The 22,164-nt window shown below is 39.7% G+C and overlaps 2 protein-coding genes across 2 annotated transcripts in view; both read left to right on the forward strand.

The window, feature by feature from the left end:
* The first annotated feature begins 123 nt into the window (after positions 1-123).
* On the forward strand, positions 124-4,759 carry LOC138610209 (rho-related BTB domain-containing protein 2-like). The gene is made up of 9 exons (XM_069682920.1): positions 124-172; positions 377-480; positions 571-756; positions 877-1,817; positions 1,911-2,029; positions 2,659-2,809; positions 2,909-2,997; positions 3,827-3,932; positions 4,554-4,759. The coding sequence occupies exons 3-9, from the start codon at positions 635-637 to the stop codon at positions 4,757-4,759; spliced, it is 1,734 nt and encodes a 577-aa protein (XP_069539021.1). The 5' UTR covers positions 124-172; positions 377-480; positions 571-634.
* A 28-nt stretch (positions 4,760-4,787) lies between these two features.
* LOC138610942 (phosphatidylethanolamine-binding protein 4) overlaps positions 4,788-22,164 on the forward strand; it is a 59,778-nt gene continuing 42,401 nt past the window's right edge. Inside the window, exons 1-3 of the mRNA XM_069683827.1 lie at positions 4,788-9,851; positions 11,033-11,136; positions 11,395-11,521. Coding sequence (XP_069539928.1) covers positions 9,849-9,851; positions 11,033-11,136; positions 11,395-11,521 — 234 coding nt within the window. The 5' untranslated portion in view covers positions 4,788-9,848. The remainder of the gene's footprint in view (positions 9,852-11,032; positions 11,137-11,394; positions 11,522-22,164) is intronic.

A 22,164-nucleotide genomic window follows, 5' to 3' on the forward strand; every position in this document is an offset into this window, starting at 1 on the left:
TGAGAGGCCAAACGTTGAAACTATCAAGTGTGTGGTGGTGGGAGACAATGCCGTAGGAAAGACCCGCCTTATCTGCGCCCGGGCCTGCAATGCCACACTGACTCAGTACCAGTTACTCGCTACACATGTGCCCACAGTCTGGGCAATTGACCAGTACAGAGTGTGCCAGGAGGTGAGTGTGCATGCTTGTTTCTTTTGTAAGATTACCTGCATGTTTTCAAATAGCAAGATATTTTTGAGGATGAATAAATGAATTAATAAAACAATAAAAACTCAAAAATCTGGCTCATGTGCACATTTAGCTGTAAACATTGATTTATTAGTGACGTGCAGAAACTGATGCTTAAATATCCCTGACTGTGTAATCTCGGATTAGGTTTTAGAGCGCTCCAGAGATGTGGTGGATGATGTCAGTGTGTCCCTTCGCCTCTGGGATACTTTTGGAGACCATCATAAGGACCGGCGATTTGCATACGGCAGGTGAGATGTTGCAAAATCCAAAGTTAGTCTCCCATCATTCAAACTGGTGTTACCTAAGCTGAGAAAATTTGTCCTGCTTATTCCTTTTAGGTCCGATGTGGTGGTGCTGTGCTTCTCGATAGCCAACCCAAACTCTCTCTACCATGTGAAGACCATGTGGTACCCCGAGATCAAGCACTTCTGCCCCCGTGCTCCTGTCATCTTGGTGGGCTGTCAGCTGGACCTGCGCTACGCAGACCTGGAGGCAGTGAACAGGGCACGGAGGCCTTTAGCCAGGTAGAGAGACTTTAATTTACAAGAACAAGACATTTTTAAATTCCTGTCAGAGATCCTTTTTTTTCATTGCCATTTTTCTTGTGCCAGAATTGCTTTTAATATATATTCTCTTGTTTTTAGGCCAATTAAATCCAATGAGATTCTTCCTCCAGAGAGAGGCCGGGAGGTGGCCAAAGAGTTGGGAGTGCCATATTATGAAACCAGTGTTGTGGCTCAATTTGGAGTCAAGGACGTCTTTGATAATGCTATCAGAGCTGCACTCATCTCGCGCCGCCACCTGCAGTTTTGGAAATCTCACCTCAGAAATGTTCAGCGGCCTCTCCTTCAGGCGCCCTTCCTGCCACCAAAACCTCCTCCACCTATTATCACTGTGCCTCCTCCCCCAACCACCACGGAGGAGCATCCAGTCGGTCTTCTGGAGGACCCACACTGTGCTGACGTCATCCTGGTCCTGCAGGAACGACAGAAAATCTTTGCACACAAGATATACTTGGCGACATCCTCTTCAAAGTTTTATGACCTTTTTATTATGGACACACAAAACGAGGAAACTGAAAGGCCCCCTCGGGGTCCTCTCTCGGGCCGAGAGCTGCTGATGCGTGCTGCTAGCTTTGACGTTTGCGAAAGCAGTGATGATGGAGACAGGGCCAACCTGAGGGCCTGCACTAGTGACGGGACCTTGAAAGACTCTGAGGGGGGCAGGCGGGGCAGGCTGCTCTCCTCCTGGAGCCGGGCCTTTGTTAGTATTCAGGAGGAGCTGGTAGATGACCCTGTAACATACAGCCCCAGGCCCATGACTGTGGTGCACATGGACCAGTCCATGCAGCTGGGCCCTTTCCGAGCAGTTCTGCGCTACCTGTACACAGGCCAGCTTGACGAGAATGAGAAGGAGCTAATGCACATTGCACACATTGCTGAGCTGCTGGAGGTCTTTGACCTGCGGATGATGGTGGCAAACATACTAAACAATGAAGCCTTCATGAACCAAGAAATCACCAAAGCCTTCCATGTACGGCGCACAAACAGAGTCAAAGAGTGCTTGGCCAAAGGCACCTTTTCTGGTGAGTTTAAATATTGAATCCAAGTTTGTTTCTCTGTGAGTGCACGCAAGTGTAAGTAAGGTGTTATATGTGTCTCACCTCTTTTTGTTGCAGATGTAGTATTCAAGCTAGATGATGGGACCATCATGGCCCACAAGCCTTTACTCATCTCTAGTTGTGACTGGATGGCAGCTATGTTTGGTGGGCCTTTTGTGGAGAGCTGCACCAAAGAGGTACGTCAGCAGACACCACTGCTAACAACTAACAAGTACAGACCAAAGTCGTTCTGTTTAAAACATTTATTCCCTATTGTTCATATTGTCCAATAGCATTCTTATTGCAATTCAATTTATAAAAAAAGCAGCATTAAAAATGTAATTACTTTATAATTGCACAAAGCACACCAGTGCAGCAAAGATCAATGCAGCTACTCACCCAAGTAGTGCACCAATGAGCCATGTGGCCTGTGCAAGTATAATTAAATTAGAGAATTGCAAATCTGTTGTAATGCAATTACTCTGGCCTTTGTGATCTAAACATACAGTAGTTCTTTGAGGTCAGTTATATTGATTATACCTTAACAGAAAATACTACTGTAAGATAATGTAATCTGTAATAAAAACGTGGTAGTTTGAGATTTAGATGCATTCCAAATGATCAGACATGAGTGTTTAATGCTATTTATAGACATCCTGCAAAATGATCAGCTGTGAGAAATAGTTTTTGGTTTTTCATGTCCATTGCTGCTGCGACAATTGTGTGCGATTTTCAATTATTTATGTTCTTCTTGCTTTTCTATTCAATGTTAACCACAGCAAGGCCTCAGTAAGTAATTACTGTGTCCCATGTTCCTGTTTCTAAGGTGCTGTTTCCAAACACAACTCGCAGCTGTATGAGGGCTGTGCTAGAATACCTCTACACGGGGCGGTTTTGTTCTCGGCCTGACCTGGACGCGATGGAGCTTATTGTTCTTGCCAATCGTCTTTGCCTCCCCCACCTGGTTGCACTTACAGGTATTACATTTGGTATATGCATTACCTTCTGAACAACCTTATTGTATTACACAAAGTCATTGTGATGTCTACAGTGACTCGCTTTTCTGTCTCTTTCAGAGCTCTACACAGTTACAGTATTGACGGAGGCAGCGATGATGGGGGCTGACATTGATGGAGATGTGTTGGTGTACCTGGATATGGCCCAGGTATTGTGTCAGTCATCACTAAATAGAGGTGGCACCTAATCTCTTATATAATGCTTTGGCAAATTGGATTTTTATTAATGAGGGCATTTCTTGGACAGAGCTTCTCTGGAGGCTGAAATAATCTTTACACCTGGTAGGTGGGGCCAGAGAAACACAGATAATCAGAGTGTTAGCTTTTTTGCAAAATGAAAAGCAAGCATCTTTGGGGTCAGGCTCACAACTTTAGATGAACTAACCTTCAGACTCAGATGTGCTTCTGGTTCAGCTGTATTTTTACTTCATCAGTGTTGTATGCAAGACTTGATCACAAAATGAGGAAAGACCATCAGTGCCACTTGTTCCTTTTGTGGCCATTGGATAAATTGCTTATTACTTTCGTAATATGTATCACTAAAGCAGAAAAATGAAATATAAATTGTAATGGAAGGGATCTTTACTTGTTTGAGGCTCTGCCTTAAAGTGTAACCCTGTGTCTGGGGCCACCAGAGGTCTACACGGCCATGTACATATTCAGCTACTTTGTAAATCTTAATTAGACTTTTGTCACCTTCAGCTGTACTCTTGCAGTTGTAATACTAATGCCAGCATGCTAAAATTAGCATACTTATGCTAACTCGCTAATGTAAGAATGTGTAAGTGTTGTTATGAGCAACAACTTAAATTTATTCAACATAGCTGACAAAGAACAGCTGAAACTGACACCAAGCAGATATCAACTTGACAATCTGAACCTGAGGTCACCTAAAATAACCACTGTAATGTTGTTAATCAAATATAAGAAAACCTTGTACAAAAACAGTTCACAAATAATGACTTTGTGTGTCGACAGTTCCACGGTGCCCAACAACTCACTGGCTGGTGTCTTCACCACATCTGCACCAACTACAACAGCGTCTGCAGGAAGTTTCCCCGAGACATGAAGGCCAAATCTACAGGTAACACACGGGATCTGGAAGAGACCTTTAAAGTCCTCTCATTCATATATAAGTATTTAAATCCCATTATAGCCACCAATTAAGTGCTGCAATACTTAGGTCTGTGTGGCCATTTGGTGATAAAAACATGTTTAATAGGATTCAAGGAAGTTGGACGATTTAAATTTGATCTGTAAAAGCCGATTAAGCTAAGTGGACCCCTTGCCCCTTGGTAAGAAATAGATTTAGTCATTGGTGCTTCAGATGCAAATTAATTATTTTATTTTGTAGTCAAGGACTCCAAAAAATCATGCTTACAGGCTACATTGTACTGGTTTTATCTCCAAAAAGGTCTTATAATCTGTTTCTTAGGTTGGACTGTTATGAGTAAGAGTAAATGAAGTCTTAAGTCTAGTGATGCCTAATTATTAATGATTGTTTTAGCTTCTGAATTCAGTTCTTTCTTTGTGAGTGCTGATATATTTTATTGAAAATATCAAATATAACTTAAATCTGTTTTTTGCAACTCATATGTTTTCAATTTGTTATGGTCATCATGTTGAAATGCACTATTGAAAACTGACTATTAAAAAAATCCTATATAGCATTTTCAAATCCTTGAATCCTTCTCTTCTGATGCAGAGAACCAAGAATACTTTGAGAAACATCGCTGGCCCCCCGTGTGGTACCTGAAAGAGGATGACCACTACCAAAGAGCACGAAAGGAGCGCGACAAGGAGGACTACCTGTACCAGAGACGGCAATGCAAACGCAAGTGGCTCTTCTGGAACCTTCCTTCCTCACCTAACTCGAACTCTCCTTCGTCTGGCTCGTCCGCTGTCATCTGACAGAGTGGTAAGGCTGGGTCCACTCTGACGTACATCAGGGTGGATGAGAGCTGCAAAAGAAACAATAGAAGACAAGCACTGCTGGCTAGGTACGCCCCAATTATTCAGGCACACAGTTTCTCCTCCTGTTTGTTTGCCTTTGCAGTCAAACGGCACTCCTCCAGGTTTGCAAGGTCACCTCAATCTGGACGTTAAAGTAATGTGTTTTGTTCCTTAGATTTTTAGCCTGGTGTACATGAGACTCAAACGGCAGTGGTATAAACCTCACTGAAAAAATGGCACAGTGTAACTGGCGCAAATAACAACTCATATTGATTGTTATATGTTCCACTATCTGATTTTTAAGTTTTAAAAATATAACTCTGCTGGCACAGAACTCCTCACCTATGATCATAACTATAATCAATTAACCTGAACTGATAACCAAGTGCTGCTTCTCAGCTGCAACAACCAGCAAATCAACACAGGACTTCTCAGTCTCAGATATATGACACTTCGCCCTTAAGTGTTTGTACAATCTACCAAACTATGTGTACAGTATGATCTTATCAACAGGATGTAACAGTAGTGTAGCCTGCCAGGACTCAGTTCCTGAAGTCATTCACTCTAACCATGCTAACTATGACGCATTAATGAAAGTTCTGGCAAGTTCATTCTATGTTTGAATGTTTGTGTTTTGACTTACACAGCTAAAAGTGATATGGGTCTGGACACACTCAGCATTTACGTAGTGCGATTGGGTGATTTGTGGCCGCTTGTCACAAAAGGGCTTAAGTTTACATGAATGCATTCAGTGTCCTGGGACACAAGAGAGCCCACATGAGGGGAAAAATCTTAAATTTCAGTGAAACGCCAGCAAAAAAACAAACCAGTTCATTCTTCTTTCCGATGTGTTGCTTGATGAGGCTTGTAAGCACACATGTTTTACCCTAATAGTTTTACAAATTTGAATGGGCCCATCAGCTTGATCACTGTCAACATGTACAGCAATGCATGCATCTCAGACCGAATTGAACATACTTACACCGGCCATTTTCTTCACATCACTCTCAGGGTGGGAAGCTAAAATGCTGCTATAATTACTATACTGCTATACTATACTATGGTGTACTTTACTGCTGTGTTCCCGGGTGGAAATTGTATAAGTGAATAGAATCTGACAAATCATTGTCTTATAAAAGCTTCCTGATTGATCAGCTAATTAAAAGACAATTTATAATGGAAATCCCAAAGGAAATCTAATTAGGAAGACAGCTATCATTAGCTGTTCTCCTGAGGAGGCTATTGTTATTCAGCCCCTTTCTAGTTGATATTACCATTAACTAGGGAGTGGCTAACAACTAACATTAGCTAACCTCCACAGGACAGATAAGCTTTGCATTCAGCCACTTCCCAGCTCATTATATTTTTAGCTAGGGAGTGGCTGACAGACAACAGATGAGAGCAGCCAAATGTCACTTTCCTGTACCCAGAATGAACATGCCCCCATTTGTGTGAAAACAAGCGCTTAAAAAGTGGTGGTGGTTTATTGGAAAACAGTAGTAGCAACGTGCCAAAGGCTGCTGAGTCGTATTTTGTTCCTCAAACAATTAAACATCCAATTTACTGTTTTATTCATCTCCACAAAGGATGGTAGAAGAAGGGGACAGCTGAGGTCAGCTAAAGTTAGCATTCATCTGCTTCCTAGCTAGTAATAGCCAGAAAGAGGCCGACAGACAATAGCTATCCCTCTGAGGACAACTACAGTTAGCATTCATCTACTTCCTAGCTAGTATTACTGTTAGCCAGGCACAGGCCTACAGACAATAGCTATCTGTCTGAGGACAGCTAAAGTTAGCATTCAGGTACTTTTTAGCTAATATTACTCTTCGCTTGGTAGCGACTGACAGCTAACATTAGATGTCCTCTTTAAGACAGCTAATGTTAGCGTTCAGATACTTCCAAGCTAATACAACCATAAGCTAGGGAGTGGCTGAATGCTAACATCGTTATTTGAAAGTGCAATATTAGGGCATAAATTCCTAGCTGAGAGAATTGTTAGCCAGGAAGTGCTTGAATGCAAGCAACTCTGTTGTCTGATTGTAGATAATGAGTTAGCAAATATGTTGTTTAACTTGAAATATGGCCAAATGTCCCTCTTGATTTTCACTGTCCTTATCCACTACTCTCTTATCCACTGACTTTTCATATGTGGATCATTCAGGGAGCAATAATTAAAAAAGAAAATCATATTCTATATGTTTATACCACTTACCACCTGGAATAAAGCAGTCAAATTATTATAACGTTATTTGAGCTTCCCACCCTAGAGGGGGATGTAAGAGACAAATGGCTACAATGTGAGTATGATCAATAGAAGCATTTCTAGAGCTAAACTGAACACATGCACATCACCATCCCTCTCTAAAGGTGTGTTTGAAGTATCAGTCACTGGTGGAGATTTGGCCCTCAGAGATTTATCTGAGTTGATGAGAGGATGCCCCCCTGGCTGTCAGCAGTTGGCTGTTATGACTTGAACATGCAAGAAGTCATCAATGCTCTTCTTTACATCTCGAACACTTCTGGACTCTTCTTCACAGAGACACATGAACCTCCTGTAGCAGCATCCCGGTTGACGTCACTAAAGACAGTATGGTGTCATGACGCGCTGCCTCAAATGTAAATGAAGCAACTTAAGAGTATACATGGTGGTGTTTAAAAGGTTTCAGAAATATAGTGAGGAGGTTTGATCAAATCATTTTTCGTGATTTGTTTTGCACACTTCACAGTATATTTAAGATCGTCATCTACTGTTGTACTTGATTGTAAGGTGGATGTGTAAGCACGGTGCTCGGAGAGATGGGTAGTGTTGTAAATTGTACAATATATCAGATGAACTGCAAGTAACTTGCATCACTCTCTTGTGCTGTTACCTAATATTGTGCACTGCAGGCAGTGAGCAGAATCATACAGTATTACTAAGTAATACATAAACTGATTATAGACTTGACTTATCCGACTTGCATTTAGTTACTGTGCAGCTACAAACTGTTGTTGAAAATACTCATTGTGCTGACCTCAAGTTACATCCATTATATAATGTAGTATCCATGCGCATTATCGACAGTTCAAACTCACTGTTGACTTATAGTAAAATAGGATTACAGTGCAAAATAAAGTAGACACACGTCATATAAATGACATTATAAAGACTAATGATGCCGCCATTAAACACGTCATTGTTATCAAAAAGGTATATTCTGATTGCAGCATTTGCTTTTGCAGCATATGTTTAGAAATCCTGCAAATGATGATGATGGTTATACATTCACATTTTTTGACTGATATTTAAAGCCCAACAAAGACCTTAAGGTGGTTTGAAGGAATTCAGTGACTAAACCAATTTCTTCCTTGTATTAACTCCTGACCCAACAACCACACTGCATGAACAAAATAGATTGAGTTGACTCATGGTCATTTAAATTGTAGGGTATAGATCAGTGGTGGTGCTGGTGCTCTAAGCAGTAGCTCTAAATTGTTCTCAATTACTTTAACTTTTGGCTTTAGCTAAATAAATATAAATAATGTCATTTTGAACACTTTTATTGATCAAATCCTTTGGCACACATGGTCAGACAAAAGGCAGAGGGAAGTATTGTCCTAATTCTCAAATTTATAAGACCATTAGACCATAAATAATTCTGTCCAAAATTGAAACATAATACAGTTTAATGTAACAGCAGGGGGTCTATATATAGTTATGATTTGCCTTGGTACTGTTATTAATACATTTCATAGACATGCATTTCATTCCTCAGTGCATTGCATTTCTCAGTGAATCTTCTGCTGACGTTTTGCATCAACAACACCTCATGCCTTAATGTACAGTGTAGTGTATGGTGTCGAATGTAAAGTAGTGTTACTGTGGTTACTAGTCTGTTGGCTATATGTTCAGTTACCATGGTGCTCTCTAGATTGTGTCTGTATTTGTAAATGTACATAATCCATAAGTTGGATGTAAAGCAATCAATGATTGATTCGGGAGGGTGTGCGTTAGTTTGACACTGCGTACGGTTTATGTCATCATAAAGACAAATCTAATCAAAGACTCAAGAACATCAAGGCCATACTAGCCTAACTTAACGACAAACCATTTGTGACATTAACCATGAAATGAATGCAGGGATTTAAAATTTGTTTCACTATTTCAACTTGCTGCAATTTTGGAGTTTGCATTAAAAAAAAGAGCCGAGACAGAGTGACGATCGGAAGTGAGATTGCAACTAAAACATGTAAATAGAAATTGTGTGATGACTTTTAATTGAAACTTGGCATAGCAGTTGATACGAGCTACTGCATAGTTTAACATAGATACTGTTTTTGTACTATGCATACTGACATGTCTGACTTTGAAACTACAAACTTGCACTGCTTTGTAGCACCAGGTTCTATTTAAAATTGCATTAGACGGTATAGCAACATTATTAGACTTGTAGACAACATCAGGTAAAAAAAAAAAAAAAAAAAAAAAAAAAGATTAGATCATAAATTACGAAGAAGTTGTCACTGGGGCCCTTTTCCTTTTTGGGTGCTAATATCACCGCTGCAGAGAAGCACAAACCAAAGGGAGCTTTAGCAGCACCAGGAATATATTATATATGCTGCACAATCACTACTGCATAGTTTAAGAGGCCTTGTTGAGAAATGGTTGAAAATTAAATGAAAAAATACAATAAATGAAAAGAAAAAAAACTTGAATGTTTTCTCAGTGTTTAAAGCCAAGATGACACTTTCCTTAGTCATCAGGTATTTTTGTTCTCAAGAGCTGTTTTTATTGTTTGGGAGCTGTAAATCTGAATTTCTGTAGCATGTGTTCTTGAAAATGTGTAAATAATATTTACTAAATAAAAAAAGGAGCAACATGTGCACGGGTGGCTGTTCAGCCAGTCTTTATTTTAAACCACTTGAGTCATCTGTCATGTGAAACTTTTGCAGCCTGACAGGCTCGTGCACTGCGCAGCGGCGGCAGCAGCAGCAACAACAGCGACCTGAAACGGAAGAAGAAAAAGCTTGCAGTGCTAAACTGCAGTGGACAACTTCTGACTAAGAGATGGTAATGTTTAACACAAATGGATGTTGATACATTCAAAGACTGCAGTTTGTAAGAAGCGACATTTAATAGCTGCTCTCAGTGTCGACGGACATGATAGACGTCGACACTTCGGGTCTGATACAGCGCCTTAATATAAACAAGCTAAAACAAGTTGATGCTTACTATTAGCTAATGTGAGAATTTAACTGCTAATGACAGTACTTTTAAAATGTCTAAACATGGCTTGAGTCATTTTTACTAAAACTATAAAAAAGTTTGGTGTCAGTAATTTAAACGTATTTTGTCTATGTCTGCCGGATGAAGCCAAATACCGAATTAGCAGCACGTAATACATTTTTTTTTTTTGTATAACGTCCCACGTGCTCCCCTTCGGTTGAAGCCGAATTTGTGCGCATGACAACCATTTACATAATATACTCAAACAGTGACACTCACTGCTCCATAACGAGAAAGAACAATTACTTTACGTAAACCCGTATTATTCTTATGAGCAGTGTAGTGGTGCTGGTGTGTCAGACTAGTTCCATAGGTGTGGGCGTGGTATGTGCCAAAATAAGCCCTGATTGGCCAAGACTCCACAGCAGGTGTAGCGTGTTTTTTGCAGAAGAATTCATACCGATACAAAGGCATTTTTAGTTAATATGTAGTGTCAAATTGTCTGATTTCTCAGAAAAAGTGTGTGTTGTAATATTGTATCATTAAGTTGTTAATGTGTTAAAATTCAAAATATCATGTATCTTAAGCTCAGGGAACAATTTAGAACAACCAATTAATCAATTAATTTTACAAATAATTTTTAGTTTCAGGCTCACAGCTTTATGTAAGAAGCACTAAAGGTACAATTACTTTTCCACCACTGGTACGCGCAGTTTTTCTTTACTGTCCATAAGCTGCCCTGCTTGACAGATAAATGACATGTTACTTAAGCTGCTACTGAACTGTCATTCTTCATAAATGACAAGGTGAAACACTGTCACATTCCTCTTAAGCTGTCAGTATGGACAAGCCTCCTTTGACCTTGACTATTGGAACGTAACCGGCTGTGTTTCAGGGAGACTGTATTGCTTGGCAAAACACTATGTGAATGTAACAGATTTAGAAATAAACCATTTCCCGAATAACACTTTTTTGTCTGTTGAAAATAATGATTCCTTGACTAACTGAACACTGCTGTTCTGCAGGCTGCACTGGCACCGTTCCTGGTGTTATGTGCTTTTGTTTTGGGGTTTCATCATGTGCAAGCAACAGCAGAAACCCTGAGCTCTCTGGATTCTTCTTTCTGTCAGTAAGTATCCCATAATGCCTCTCAGCTCACAGTGATCATAGAGTAAATGAACATGCAGGAGACAGACGGATCTGAACTGGAGCTTCATCTGCTCGCTCAATGATGTACTGAAGCTCTTTTTGCTCCTGGCAGTATCAGAACCTTTTTAAATAAGTTGACTTTGTGTATTTTCGTAGCCTCTTCACTTCTCGCCCTAAATGCAGAATGTACTTCAAATTGTGAAGAGTGTGTTTCCTCTTTTATCTCTCCTCAATGAAGTGGTGGACTAGAGGTGATCTATCCAGGACTGGATGTCAAGCAAAACCTCATAGTTCAAGAGGATCTCAGAAAGAAGGTCACCACAGTTTGGAAAGCTCCGCAGATTTACTTCCCTGTTGCAGACAAGGTAGTGTTTGTGTGATGCCTCACTAGGGCTGTAACTAATGATTTCTTTCATTTTGGTCTATAAATTATCAAATGAAAATCAAAAACATAATGAAAAATGATAATCACAGACCTGATGATGACATGATGCCTTTCTTTTGTCCAACCAACAGCCCAAAACAAAAATACTATTCTTTTACTATCATAAATTTCAAACAAAAACAGCAAAAACCTTACATTAAAGAAGTTGGAACCAGCAAGTATTTGACATTTTTGCTTGAAAAATGACAGAAAAATATTTAGCAATAATCAGAGTTCTTGGCAATTATTTGGCTTTTGTTCGACTTAATCTGTCAGTGTGCTTATGTTTTATTTTTTGGGTGTCTTAGGGGCGTCAGATTAATCAAATAGTACTCAAGTCCTGTATTTACATACATGTACAGTTTTTATAATTCCATAATTAAAAAAGTAAATGATCCCCGCTTATTAAAAAAAAAAAACAATTGGCAGAGCTCTCATAGAGCACAAATACTTTTACCTTTTTAAGCAACATACTGCAGATTTTAGTCTACTTATGTTTGGAAATCCTCATTTCCTTTTTTAAAATAGAAGCGTATTCCACTAACCTCGGACAAATAAGTCCAAATTATGATTTGTAGGTGTGTCATGGGACATTTTTGATATTATATTATGTGAAAATTGTTCGTGCAGTCTATCTGACAAACATGCAGATGCTTGTTTTTACCACTAGAGTGCAGTAAGAGATAAGACAAGCTGCATCTTCCCTCAACAGAGCAGGCGACTTGAGTTATTGTCATAAGAAACAAAGAGTTCCCAACATTTTGGAAAGGTATAAACATACAATATTGTTTCAGTAATATTTTATGCATCAGGCTGTCAAGTTTCGAACCTCTTTGCCACCTTTGATAACTTACATTACCTTTACTGATTGACACTGCTGATGTCATAACCTTTGTCCCCATAGGGTGGTGCTAGCACATCATGCTTGTAGGCCCTTAAATGAACACTTATGTTCTCCGAGGTAATGTCCTATCTACAGTTTACACTATTCTGAATGTCATAAATTGTAAAATGGACCTTACTGTCAGAGTTTGACTGATAAATGCTCTAATCTCTGTTTCAAACTAGATCTCCACACTCACTTCGGTGTCTTTAGAGCTTTTCATAGAGATTCAGCAGTTAGCAAACAAAGCTGCGTATGCTTTAGAGGACCAGAGTATTAACCTGTATTATTTATTGCTAAGATATGTTTAACAAACATTACTTATTCATGTTAAAAACTCAAACAATGAATTTAAAACTATACTAGATCACTTACTGTAATTCACTTATCCAGGGGATTAGGCTCAGAGCAATGCTGCAAAAATATTGTTTTCATTGTTGTGTTATATTTTAGACAGATTTATACAATTCTTTTGTTAAATGTGATTTAAAATCTATTTTTAAGGCAGTGCAGGATATAAAAACAGACTGCACATGACATTTGTCTTTAATGACATGCAGTATGTTCCTCTAAAAATACTTCCTCTTGCCATTGTCAGTTATGAAACTATCACAGAGTCATTCAGATATTCTGTGTGCTATTCATTTATTTATATATGAATTTTTATTTATAAATGTGAATCATGTTCAGTGTGGTTTTATTACTGAGCGACAAATTGAGAGAGCTCCAGTTCCCGATCCACAGAACCCCCGCTGAAGTTGACAATGAAATCACATCAGACGCACACCAAATCCTATATCTGTAAATTGAAAACTTAAATTGAAAGCCACCTCGATTTAGGAGGTAGTTTATGAATTCCAGAGCTAAGCAGTCTAGCCTGAACATGATCTATTGCCCTTCTCTTGACCAAACTCCATTTGATCTATGGCCGTATTATCTGTAATGCTGTCTTACATGATTCTCTTTTATGGCCAGAATCAGTGTCAGACAGCAAAACAGATTACATGTTGGATTAAATCAATACAAACTTTATTTACTGGGCTTTGAAATGTAATTCTCCATTTCTCCTGACACATAAGTAAACGCGCACTATTGAAGGATCCGAGCGTCGCCTGTGGTTCTGTGGTTGTTCTGCTGGTCCACCACGCTTTCTGTCCCCGTGCCATGCTGCCAGAGCTGCAGCTATTCTCTGCCACTCAGCCCTGTGTACCCAGTAGTAGGAATACAGAATAGTGGCCGCTCATGCTCAAATCCACCCACTGTAACACCCACTTCATTACTGGGACGGGATGCGTGCCTGCTGAGTAATTGTAATGGAGCGCAATGGGCAGTAGGCCCATAAACCCGCCTCTAAATAGGTGCTCATGAGCAAAAACAAAAGCAAAGGGCCACATCAACTGCAGATTTCAGTGTTCAAACTTCAGAGCAGAGATTCAACACTTGAATTCATGTGTGAGTAAAGCCTGGCATGTGTGTTCATGAAGCATTTTTAGAAATCATAATTACCTCACAAGCATCTACAGTTTGAAGCAGGTGGGATATGTATCGGCTAATGGGACATGACAGTTAGTCACAGTTTGTGTTACTAATAACGTTAGTACAAAGTGTTCATAGGGATTGCATTCAAACTATCTTGACCATATTCTTTCATGGACATAAATGTTTAGAAATTATTTTAGTTTTAGTTTAAAGTGCAGATCACTGAAGGTCACTATTTTAGTTGTTAAAGACAAACATTTCTCTGCTTATTTCTCTGAATATTTTAACAGTATAAAATGAAACTTATCTGCTTCATGACCTGTTCAAGGTATTAAAATACTGTATCCTGATTTTACAATGTACACTAAGATCATGTAATGCTACTTTTCCAAGGGGAATGCACTATATTTTATCTCATTTCAAACCTTCTTGAAAGGGTTTCCCTCATTTCCAATGCCGTCGAGATTACAGACGCATTAAAACAGCAGAAAGACCAAATACATATAAGTCTGATAAGAGTTACATTTAAAAGTAAGGCTTCTGAAACAGAAATTAACTGGGTCATACCCAAGCAGAGCTACAAATGATCACTATAAGTAGTTAAGAAGAAACCTGCAGCTTTTATTTTTCAAACTTATGAAGCACAGAAACCTCGTTATCAAGGCCTTAAACAACCTGCTGTCTCTGACCCTGATGCATTTTCTTAGTAAGAACCAGAAGTATTCAATAATTTCAGTGTAATAAAAATATAAAACAATGATAAACAGAAGACACAGGGAAATTCTAACAATAAAAGTGTCTACCTATAATGTCTTATAATCTGGACATATACTGCTGACTGTATGAATGACTCCTGACAAAGCCAGATAATTATGATCCCAATTAGTATTTGACCTCTGAGAGCGAAACTAAGGTATCGTTCACCTTTGTAACTGACTGCAACATGAGAGCCATGATATGACAGCTGTCACATCATGCTTCCTGGTTCTCCAAACCTGATCTTGTGTTTGATCTGCACTGAGGCTTTGCTGTATAAAGTGTCTTTGAAAACTCTTGTAGACGCGAGGAGGAAAGTTGTAATTGGAATCAACTTCTGTTAGATTCACAAGACAAATATCTTAAGTTAGAAACCAACTGTTAAAATAATATTCCTGAGTCATTACAAACTGGATCTCAGAGGTCAGGAAGGTTGGTTCAATCCTGATATCTGTGCAAAAGCTCCTTTTAACGTAAGACTGCTGCAGCATTACTTATAATTATTTATTGATTAATTTAGATACAGATTAAGAATGGACTGCTGAAAATAATCCTTAAAAGTCGACAACCACCTTTAAAATCATTTCAAGTACATTGATATCTACAGTAAACCCTAATATGCTCTTAGACGTATTTTCACATGCAGGAGGAGCACCGTCCGTTTCCACGTTGGCTCTTTAGAAAACCAGCAAACTTGGCTGAAGGACAGAAACCCCTCAAATAAAGCTTTGCCTGAAGAAAAGAATAAAAGAATATTGAAAATTAAGACTCCAAAAATAACCAAAGACCTTTGAACTAGAAAGGATTAAAAGCTCTATATTTATCTTGTTACATGGCAGCTCATCCAGGTGAGCTTTTGGCACGAATCAAGGATGCTTAAGTGACTTTCTACCTTCTTAAACTGTCGTTAGGTTTCATTGAGCTCTTAATGTAATTTGTAGCAGCCTGAAAACTGTTATTTTTGTATTTCCTGTAATTAAACACTGAAACTTTGCATTACATTTGTTACATATACATATATATATATATATATATATATTTATATATATATATATATATATCACTGTTAATGTCCTAAATTTCCCTTACATTAAGACAACACCTAACACCTAAGACAGCCCCTTCATTGACAACTGATTAACTAACTAATTATAGGTCGGGTGGCTCTCACATATTTGATTTCTCAGCTAAGAGCACTGACATAAATGCACGCTACATATTTTTAAAAACAATCGTTATTTTGGTACAAGCACGCTCGTTTCTCCTCGCTGTAGTCATTTTTCCTCGCTGTAGTCGGTGTAAACAACACAGGCCACAGGAGCTATCTTTACCTCATAGTTGTTCCAAAAGTGGAGACAGTTTTGGAGTTGTTGTTTTTCTTTTTTTTTTTCGGTAAGGACCGTAGCCACAGGGCACATTCTTAGACATGGGGGATTTCAAAGCCTTGTTTTTGGGTAGACATTTCTTGCATCTGGTGGATGGAATGAGGGTTTAAACCATTACTGCGATTAGAGCTGCCTCACTATGATCTCTTGAGCTTGCTTACTGCTGCTAATAGCTGTTTCCTCTCTATTTCCCTCTATCTTTTTCTCTTTCGCTTTCTCTCTCTCTGTGAATGATTTTTATGCTTTGCTAAAACATGTGGGGGCGTTGAGAGAGGATTTAAATGCAACGATCCCCCTCCTCTCTTTTTTTGGTGAATCTCAGCGTTCTTTTCTGCAAGCCTCTGATGACGACAGGGCAGCTTTAAGCCTGGCAGTGCCCACGGCAGGCTGCCGTCTCAGCGCTGCCCACTCTCCTCTGTGTTGGCATGCTGGAGAAAGCGAGGGTGGGGTTCCTCTTTAGCAGACCCTGTCATTCCTAGGAAAGCCTACATGTCCACCCATGCAGGATTCCTGATAGGTCTTCATGTTGGGGATGGGAGAGCGCAGAGATAGGGATTTTATAGTCAGTAGGCGATGGTCTTCAGTCGAAGTAGAGTCACGGATGTATATTTAGATAAAGAGTCAAGGCACTTTCTTGAGCCTCCGTATGACAGGGGGGGTCAACAAGTGAAGCATGTTCTGTAATATCCATCTAATTGCATATTCCGAGTCATCAGGTGGGTGTTTTTGGCTCTGCTGGATTAAAATCGGCGTGTTTGGCCGAGATTCAGGGAGTTTATTTCCTTAGCTAATGTTCCCCTTTGTCATTATAACACCCTGTTAAGCTGACCCGTGTCCCGCTCCATTCAGTCATTGCCCATTACTATACAACATATATGATTCGTGCGAGCTTCTGGAGAGGGAAGAATTACAACCTGCTGCTACCGGGAGCACTGGATTGATTATGCATATTCAGAGGAATGAGGAGAGGCAATAAACCGCCTAAGCCACCTTTCCGTACGGAGGAAGAATAATTTGCACCTCGTGAAGCATGTCTGAAGCATGTTTGAGGCATGTGGGCCACTGCAGGGGCAAGTGGCTGTCAGCTGCAAGGGTTCAGGTTTGACCTCAGCTGGCAGGACTAAGAGCAAAAGGATTTGTACATATCAGACATGAGCAAGATTACACTCATATCTCATACCAGATATTTTATATTTTTTAATTCCTATCTCACCTTTTTTCTACCTTCGACTCATCGCTGCATTCACTTGCACGCTGTCCGTCTGTTTTTCTGACGTGACCGTTTTTTTACCCTGCATTTGCAATATCCCTTCAACTTAGCGTAGGTAGAAATACTTTGACTCTGCTGCTGTGAGTAAAATATGATTTCAATAACCTTAAAAATGTATTGTATTATCAATGGAGGGATAAGAGCAGATTAAGGAAGCTCTGGGATGCTCTTACAGACGACAATGGTCAGGCTTCTATGAAAGCAGAGGTATGGAAGAAAAATAATCAGCTCAAAGAAGGGAGGTGGTGGCTCAACACGTAAAGCCGTAAGATGAGGACATTTGAGTCAATAAATGGAGGGTCAACCTTTTCAAATAGCAAACAGCCAAAGTAACCATCTGCTGTTGTAATAAAGGGAATTTCCTCATGTTAGAATCGAGTGCAAATTTCCCATGTGAAACCACACGTATTAATTATAAGACTTAGTAATTAGATCCAAATCTGCGAATGATTCTGCACAGAGGCAGCCGCTCAGACTTAGAGCAGCAGCATTTCTTTAATAAAAACACTACCTGAACCTGAGCCTCCTCATTATTATTCAGTATTCACACAGAAACTCCATCTTGTCAGTTCATATACATTGACGGCAAGATCTGTTTAAACAGAGACTCATAATCTGCATGGGAAGTGCATCCGCTGGATGTGGATACTTAGACAAACATACAAGATTAAATTTCTATTTATATGAGGCACAGAAACCTAACATTTACCGGGGATTCATTGTCAGATCTGCAGTCGACTCTGTCGCACTTTGGCACAGGAAGAAACTTGTAGGTTTTATTAACGCGATCAGTCCAGCAGGGAGACGTCTGAGCCCAAAAATATCACCCTAAAAAATATATCAAACTGCTCGGTAAGGTTTTCGTTTTGTCTTCTTACCTGCAGGATTTGTAGATTTCACCTGGCTCCCGTCTCTAAACGTGCTTTTCCTTCGAGCTCCCTCCTTTGTGAGGAAGTTATGGAGAGAAATTGAAATGTAAACTTTCACTTAGTTTCTTAGTTGTCGGACAGGATTACTGCGATGCTTATGTTTCAAACGGACTTTTTTCTTCTTTGACAGCCTCTTTTCTCTCCTAAGTAATCTCAAAGTTAAAAGTGATCACGTGAAGTTTACTTAAGACCCAGATGCTTGGCTTAGTGGCATTTTGCCCGTGATGTTTTGTGCTTCTCATTTGTGGTCCGGCACAGGGTTTAGTTCCAGTTGTGTCCCAATCCTCTGATTCACCTTCTTTAGGAACAGCTTCAGGGCTGCTCACAATGCTTAACTCTCCATAATGCCATCCCCTTCATCTCCCCAGTGGTCTTATTGTCTTAACTCTGGATGGAGAGACAGAGTGTTACGAAAAAACAGGTTAATACACGTTTGGCACAGCGAGAGGAAAGTATCTTTGCAAAGATGCACTCTATTCAAGTTTTACTTTGAAGAATGTTTTTCATCAGATGATTCCTGCTGCTGCAAACTTGTTTTGTTTCGTCGTCTGGCTGTTTTTGAAGATACATTTCCAGTGATTCATTTTGCTTTTGACGTGAAAAGGCTGTTGCTAATGGAAGCAGCAATCAGGTCCATTGATGCGTTGATTGATCTAGGAACAGCGGATGATAAAACTGCCTTCCTTGTCATATTCCTGATCCTGTAGTTTGGAAGCAGAGAAAATGTTATGCAAATGATTTGTTAATCCCTTTACATTATTTGTTCCATTTCTCCCGTTCGTTTTCACACTCGATTTCTAGCACAGCGAGCTGACAGGCGGACACCCTCAGATTGCTAATTCTTAAGATAGTCAGCCATCCATTTGGTATTTATTTGAAGATACTTGTTTCAATTAATGATTTGACTTGCCTGAGAAATGCACAAAGATATCCTTAAAGCACTTCAAGTACTTCACTTTAGAGACCTTGAACTCTTTCTCTTCTTCTCCTTCTTTGTCTAAGACTCCTGAGTGTAAGCCGATAGAGCAGCAGCACATGTGACCAGTGTTTTTTATCCATAGTTTTGTTGTCCCAAAGGTTGGTGTTAAAAATAATAAGAAAGAGGTGGGATGGTCTTAGATTCAAGAAGCTTAAAATGCAAAATCTCAAATAAGCCCAATTTTCTCTAGCCAATCCCGTCGCATTTTGGTGGGTTTGTGTTGATCGTCTCAACTGACTCACATCCCGCCCCTCCCCAAATAAAAACACTACAGATTTACGTGGCTTTTCAAAAAATGTATCTAGACATTTATCCAGCTTAATCTTCTTAACATATTAAGGTGATTTGCTTTACCCTGAAGTGGCTGAAGCTGCGAGCTCACCGCCCCTCATGGCACTAAGACCTGAGAGGCATTGTGGACATCTTTCCGCTCTTGAATAACAGAGAGGTGGGCAGAAGTCAACCTGCTTCTCAGCTGTGTCTGTCCCCGCTGCGCGTCCATTTTATTTATTTTTTGTGCGGTTATTAGTCCAACTGTTGCACTCAGTCAGTGTTCTTAGGCACGCGGCGTTGCCAGCACTGCCCACACTGTGGTGTGGAGGTTTGGAGCTCTCAGCTTTTGAGCTGAACTGAAAGAGCTCTCTCACAGAGTAGGTGTTGGCAGGATGCTTTGTTTCTTTCTGTGAATGTCATGAGAGGTATGGATAATGAGAAAACTGAAGCACAGTGATGGCATGATTTATCTGGGTGCCAACTTTATGCCTGACTGAAGATCTGGGAATTTTCAGATAGACGATGTGCTTAACCTTTTCTTCAGACGCGACGCAAATCTGAGAATCAGTAGTGACGGATACAATGTGTTTCTCCTTAAACACCACTTCACAGGCCGGGCAGCTAAAGGTCTTGGTCAAACTCAAGTACTGATAACGTCCTTATTTGTCATAATGCTCTATGGATGTGCTTGAGGGCATTGGTTTTGCCACATCGCATCAGAGGAACTGTTAGTTTCAATATGGAGACGCTTATTGTAGCTGAAGCCTGAGTCCATTTATTGTCTTCGTGGTATTTAGCTTAATGTCTGTCAAAGTTAACTCAGATGTGATGGGGTCAAAGGAAATGTGGCTGTGCCACAAGAGTGAGTTTAAAAAGTTGCCTGAAAAGGAAAAATGATCTGTAGATACGTTTTCATGTGTTTTATGTCTTGGATAAATTAATTATTTCACAATAAATGTAGAAGAGATTGTTTGTTGAAGGTCTGCCATGTTTGCTACATCATAAAGCCGGCGATCATTCTGACGAGGCAAAGCAGCGAACACTTTGGTGATGCAATCAGGACTGACCAATAACATGAAAACGTCTGCTCTGTTTGGAGAATGTTCAAGGATTTCTTCAAAGTGCTTTGCTTTGGTTTTTCTCTCAGAATTCCTCGCCACCTAGCTGTTTATAGCAGGTTTCTCACTTCTTAACAATCTTTGGCTCGATCATGGCTGAAATATTTTTGCATTGTGAGAGGAGGCATCTTAGTTTGTCCACTATGGTCGTATTATGTGGCTTTAAAAAGCTTCCACTCGTTTAATCTCCATGAGATGAATCAGGAACTGTAGAGGCTATAGACAGTTATAGTTATATTGCAAAATGACTTGATACTCGGGCTATGAACAGTCATATTTAATAGATTGCTCATATTTTTAAAGGGCTGCAACTCTAAATTAAAAGTAATAATCTCGAGCGTTTTCATGTAAATAAATGTTAAGTCACTATCTATCACAGAATGAGGTAACACAGTGGTGATTGAGCCTATGGCCCACTGATGAAAGCCTTTGCATTTGCAGTATAAGTATTATAATGGACTGGGCGTCTGTGGTGACTTTCACGGAAAAAATCACAAGCGACGCCCAGTTAGTGACGCGTTTTCCATCACCCACCAGTGGTTGGTCTGCCAGAGAGGGTAGGCGGAGCTAAGCTGCTGCTTTTCCGGTCTCTGCAATTGTTGTGACAGTAATCTACTATGGCTGAACAAACAAAGAAAAGATCGATGACTACAGATACAACTTCAAAAATAAGTGAAAATCCAAAGAAAAAGAAAAAAATTTGGCGCTCAGATGAAGGCAAACAGTCTAAAAAGGAAAGCTAGGAAAATCAGGAGTTTGAACCATGACAAAGGGAGCCAGCCGTAGACAATAAATTGAGAAGAGTGCTCTTGTAATTACCGATTATCGCCTGCGGGAGGCGCTCAAGAGCACAAAAACTGAAATCTTCGAGATTGTATCTTCAACTTTCAACTTATTGGTCGGTTGATGAATTCCTTTGTCCAACACCTTAAATTATTCAGATGTTATTACACAAGATAACGAATGGTGGTGGATGTATTATAAAGCTGTAACACTGATAATATTGGTTTGCTCGCTTATTATATTAATTCATCTGGTATTGATCGAATAATTGATTAATCATCTGGTCATTTCAGACCTGCACTTACGCTGCAGGTATGTCCCTATGATTTAGTTAATTAACTGCTTTCCATCTGAGACTGTTTTAGAAAGACAGACATCAAACCAATGAAGAGAGAGTTTTAGTTCACTTGTGCATTATTATTATTATTATTATTATTATCATAGGTAACCCTTAAAGGTAAAGAGAGAATTACCTATGCACAGCTAAGTTTGCATAACATACAAGTATAGTTTATATGTGCTGCAAACTAGATTTAATACATTAATACTATTGTAACAGTATATGCAGTTAACAACCTACTAGCACACAATAATTGCCACTAAGTCACTCTCTTATGTGCTGTACCATAATGATCTAACTGTGATGTGTTTCTGCAAACGCGCCGTTGCATGAAAGCACATGTAGTGTTTGGCTCCATCCCGTCCCTTATTCACACTGGCAGGTACTTG

Source organism: Semicossyphus pulcher, unplaced genomic scaffold (assembly GCF_022749685.1).
Source record: "Semicossyphus pulcher isolate SPU_LCO1_2020_fin unplaced genomic scaffold, fSemPul1.0.p SCAF_6, whole genome shotgun sequence".
In the NCBI taxonomy this organism is placed as follows: Eukaryota; Metazoa; Chordata; class Actinopteri; order Labriformes; family Labridae; genus Semicossyphus; species Semicossyphus pulcher.

Bases quoted from the DNA above. Each gene is read 5' to 3' on its own strand.
- LOC138610209 (XM_069682920.1), top strand. From the start codon at position 635: ATGTGGTACCCCGAGATCAAGCACTTCTGCCCCCGTGCTCCTGTCATC. The intron at 757-876 runs GTAGAGAGACTT...TCTTGTTTTTAG, and splicing joins GCACGGAGGCCTTTAGCCAG to GCCAATTAAATCCAATGAGA. The intron at 2,810-2,908 runs GTATTACATTTG...TGTCTCTTTCAG, and splicing joins CCACCTGGTTGCACTTACAG to AGCTCTACACAGTTACAGTA.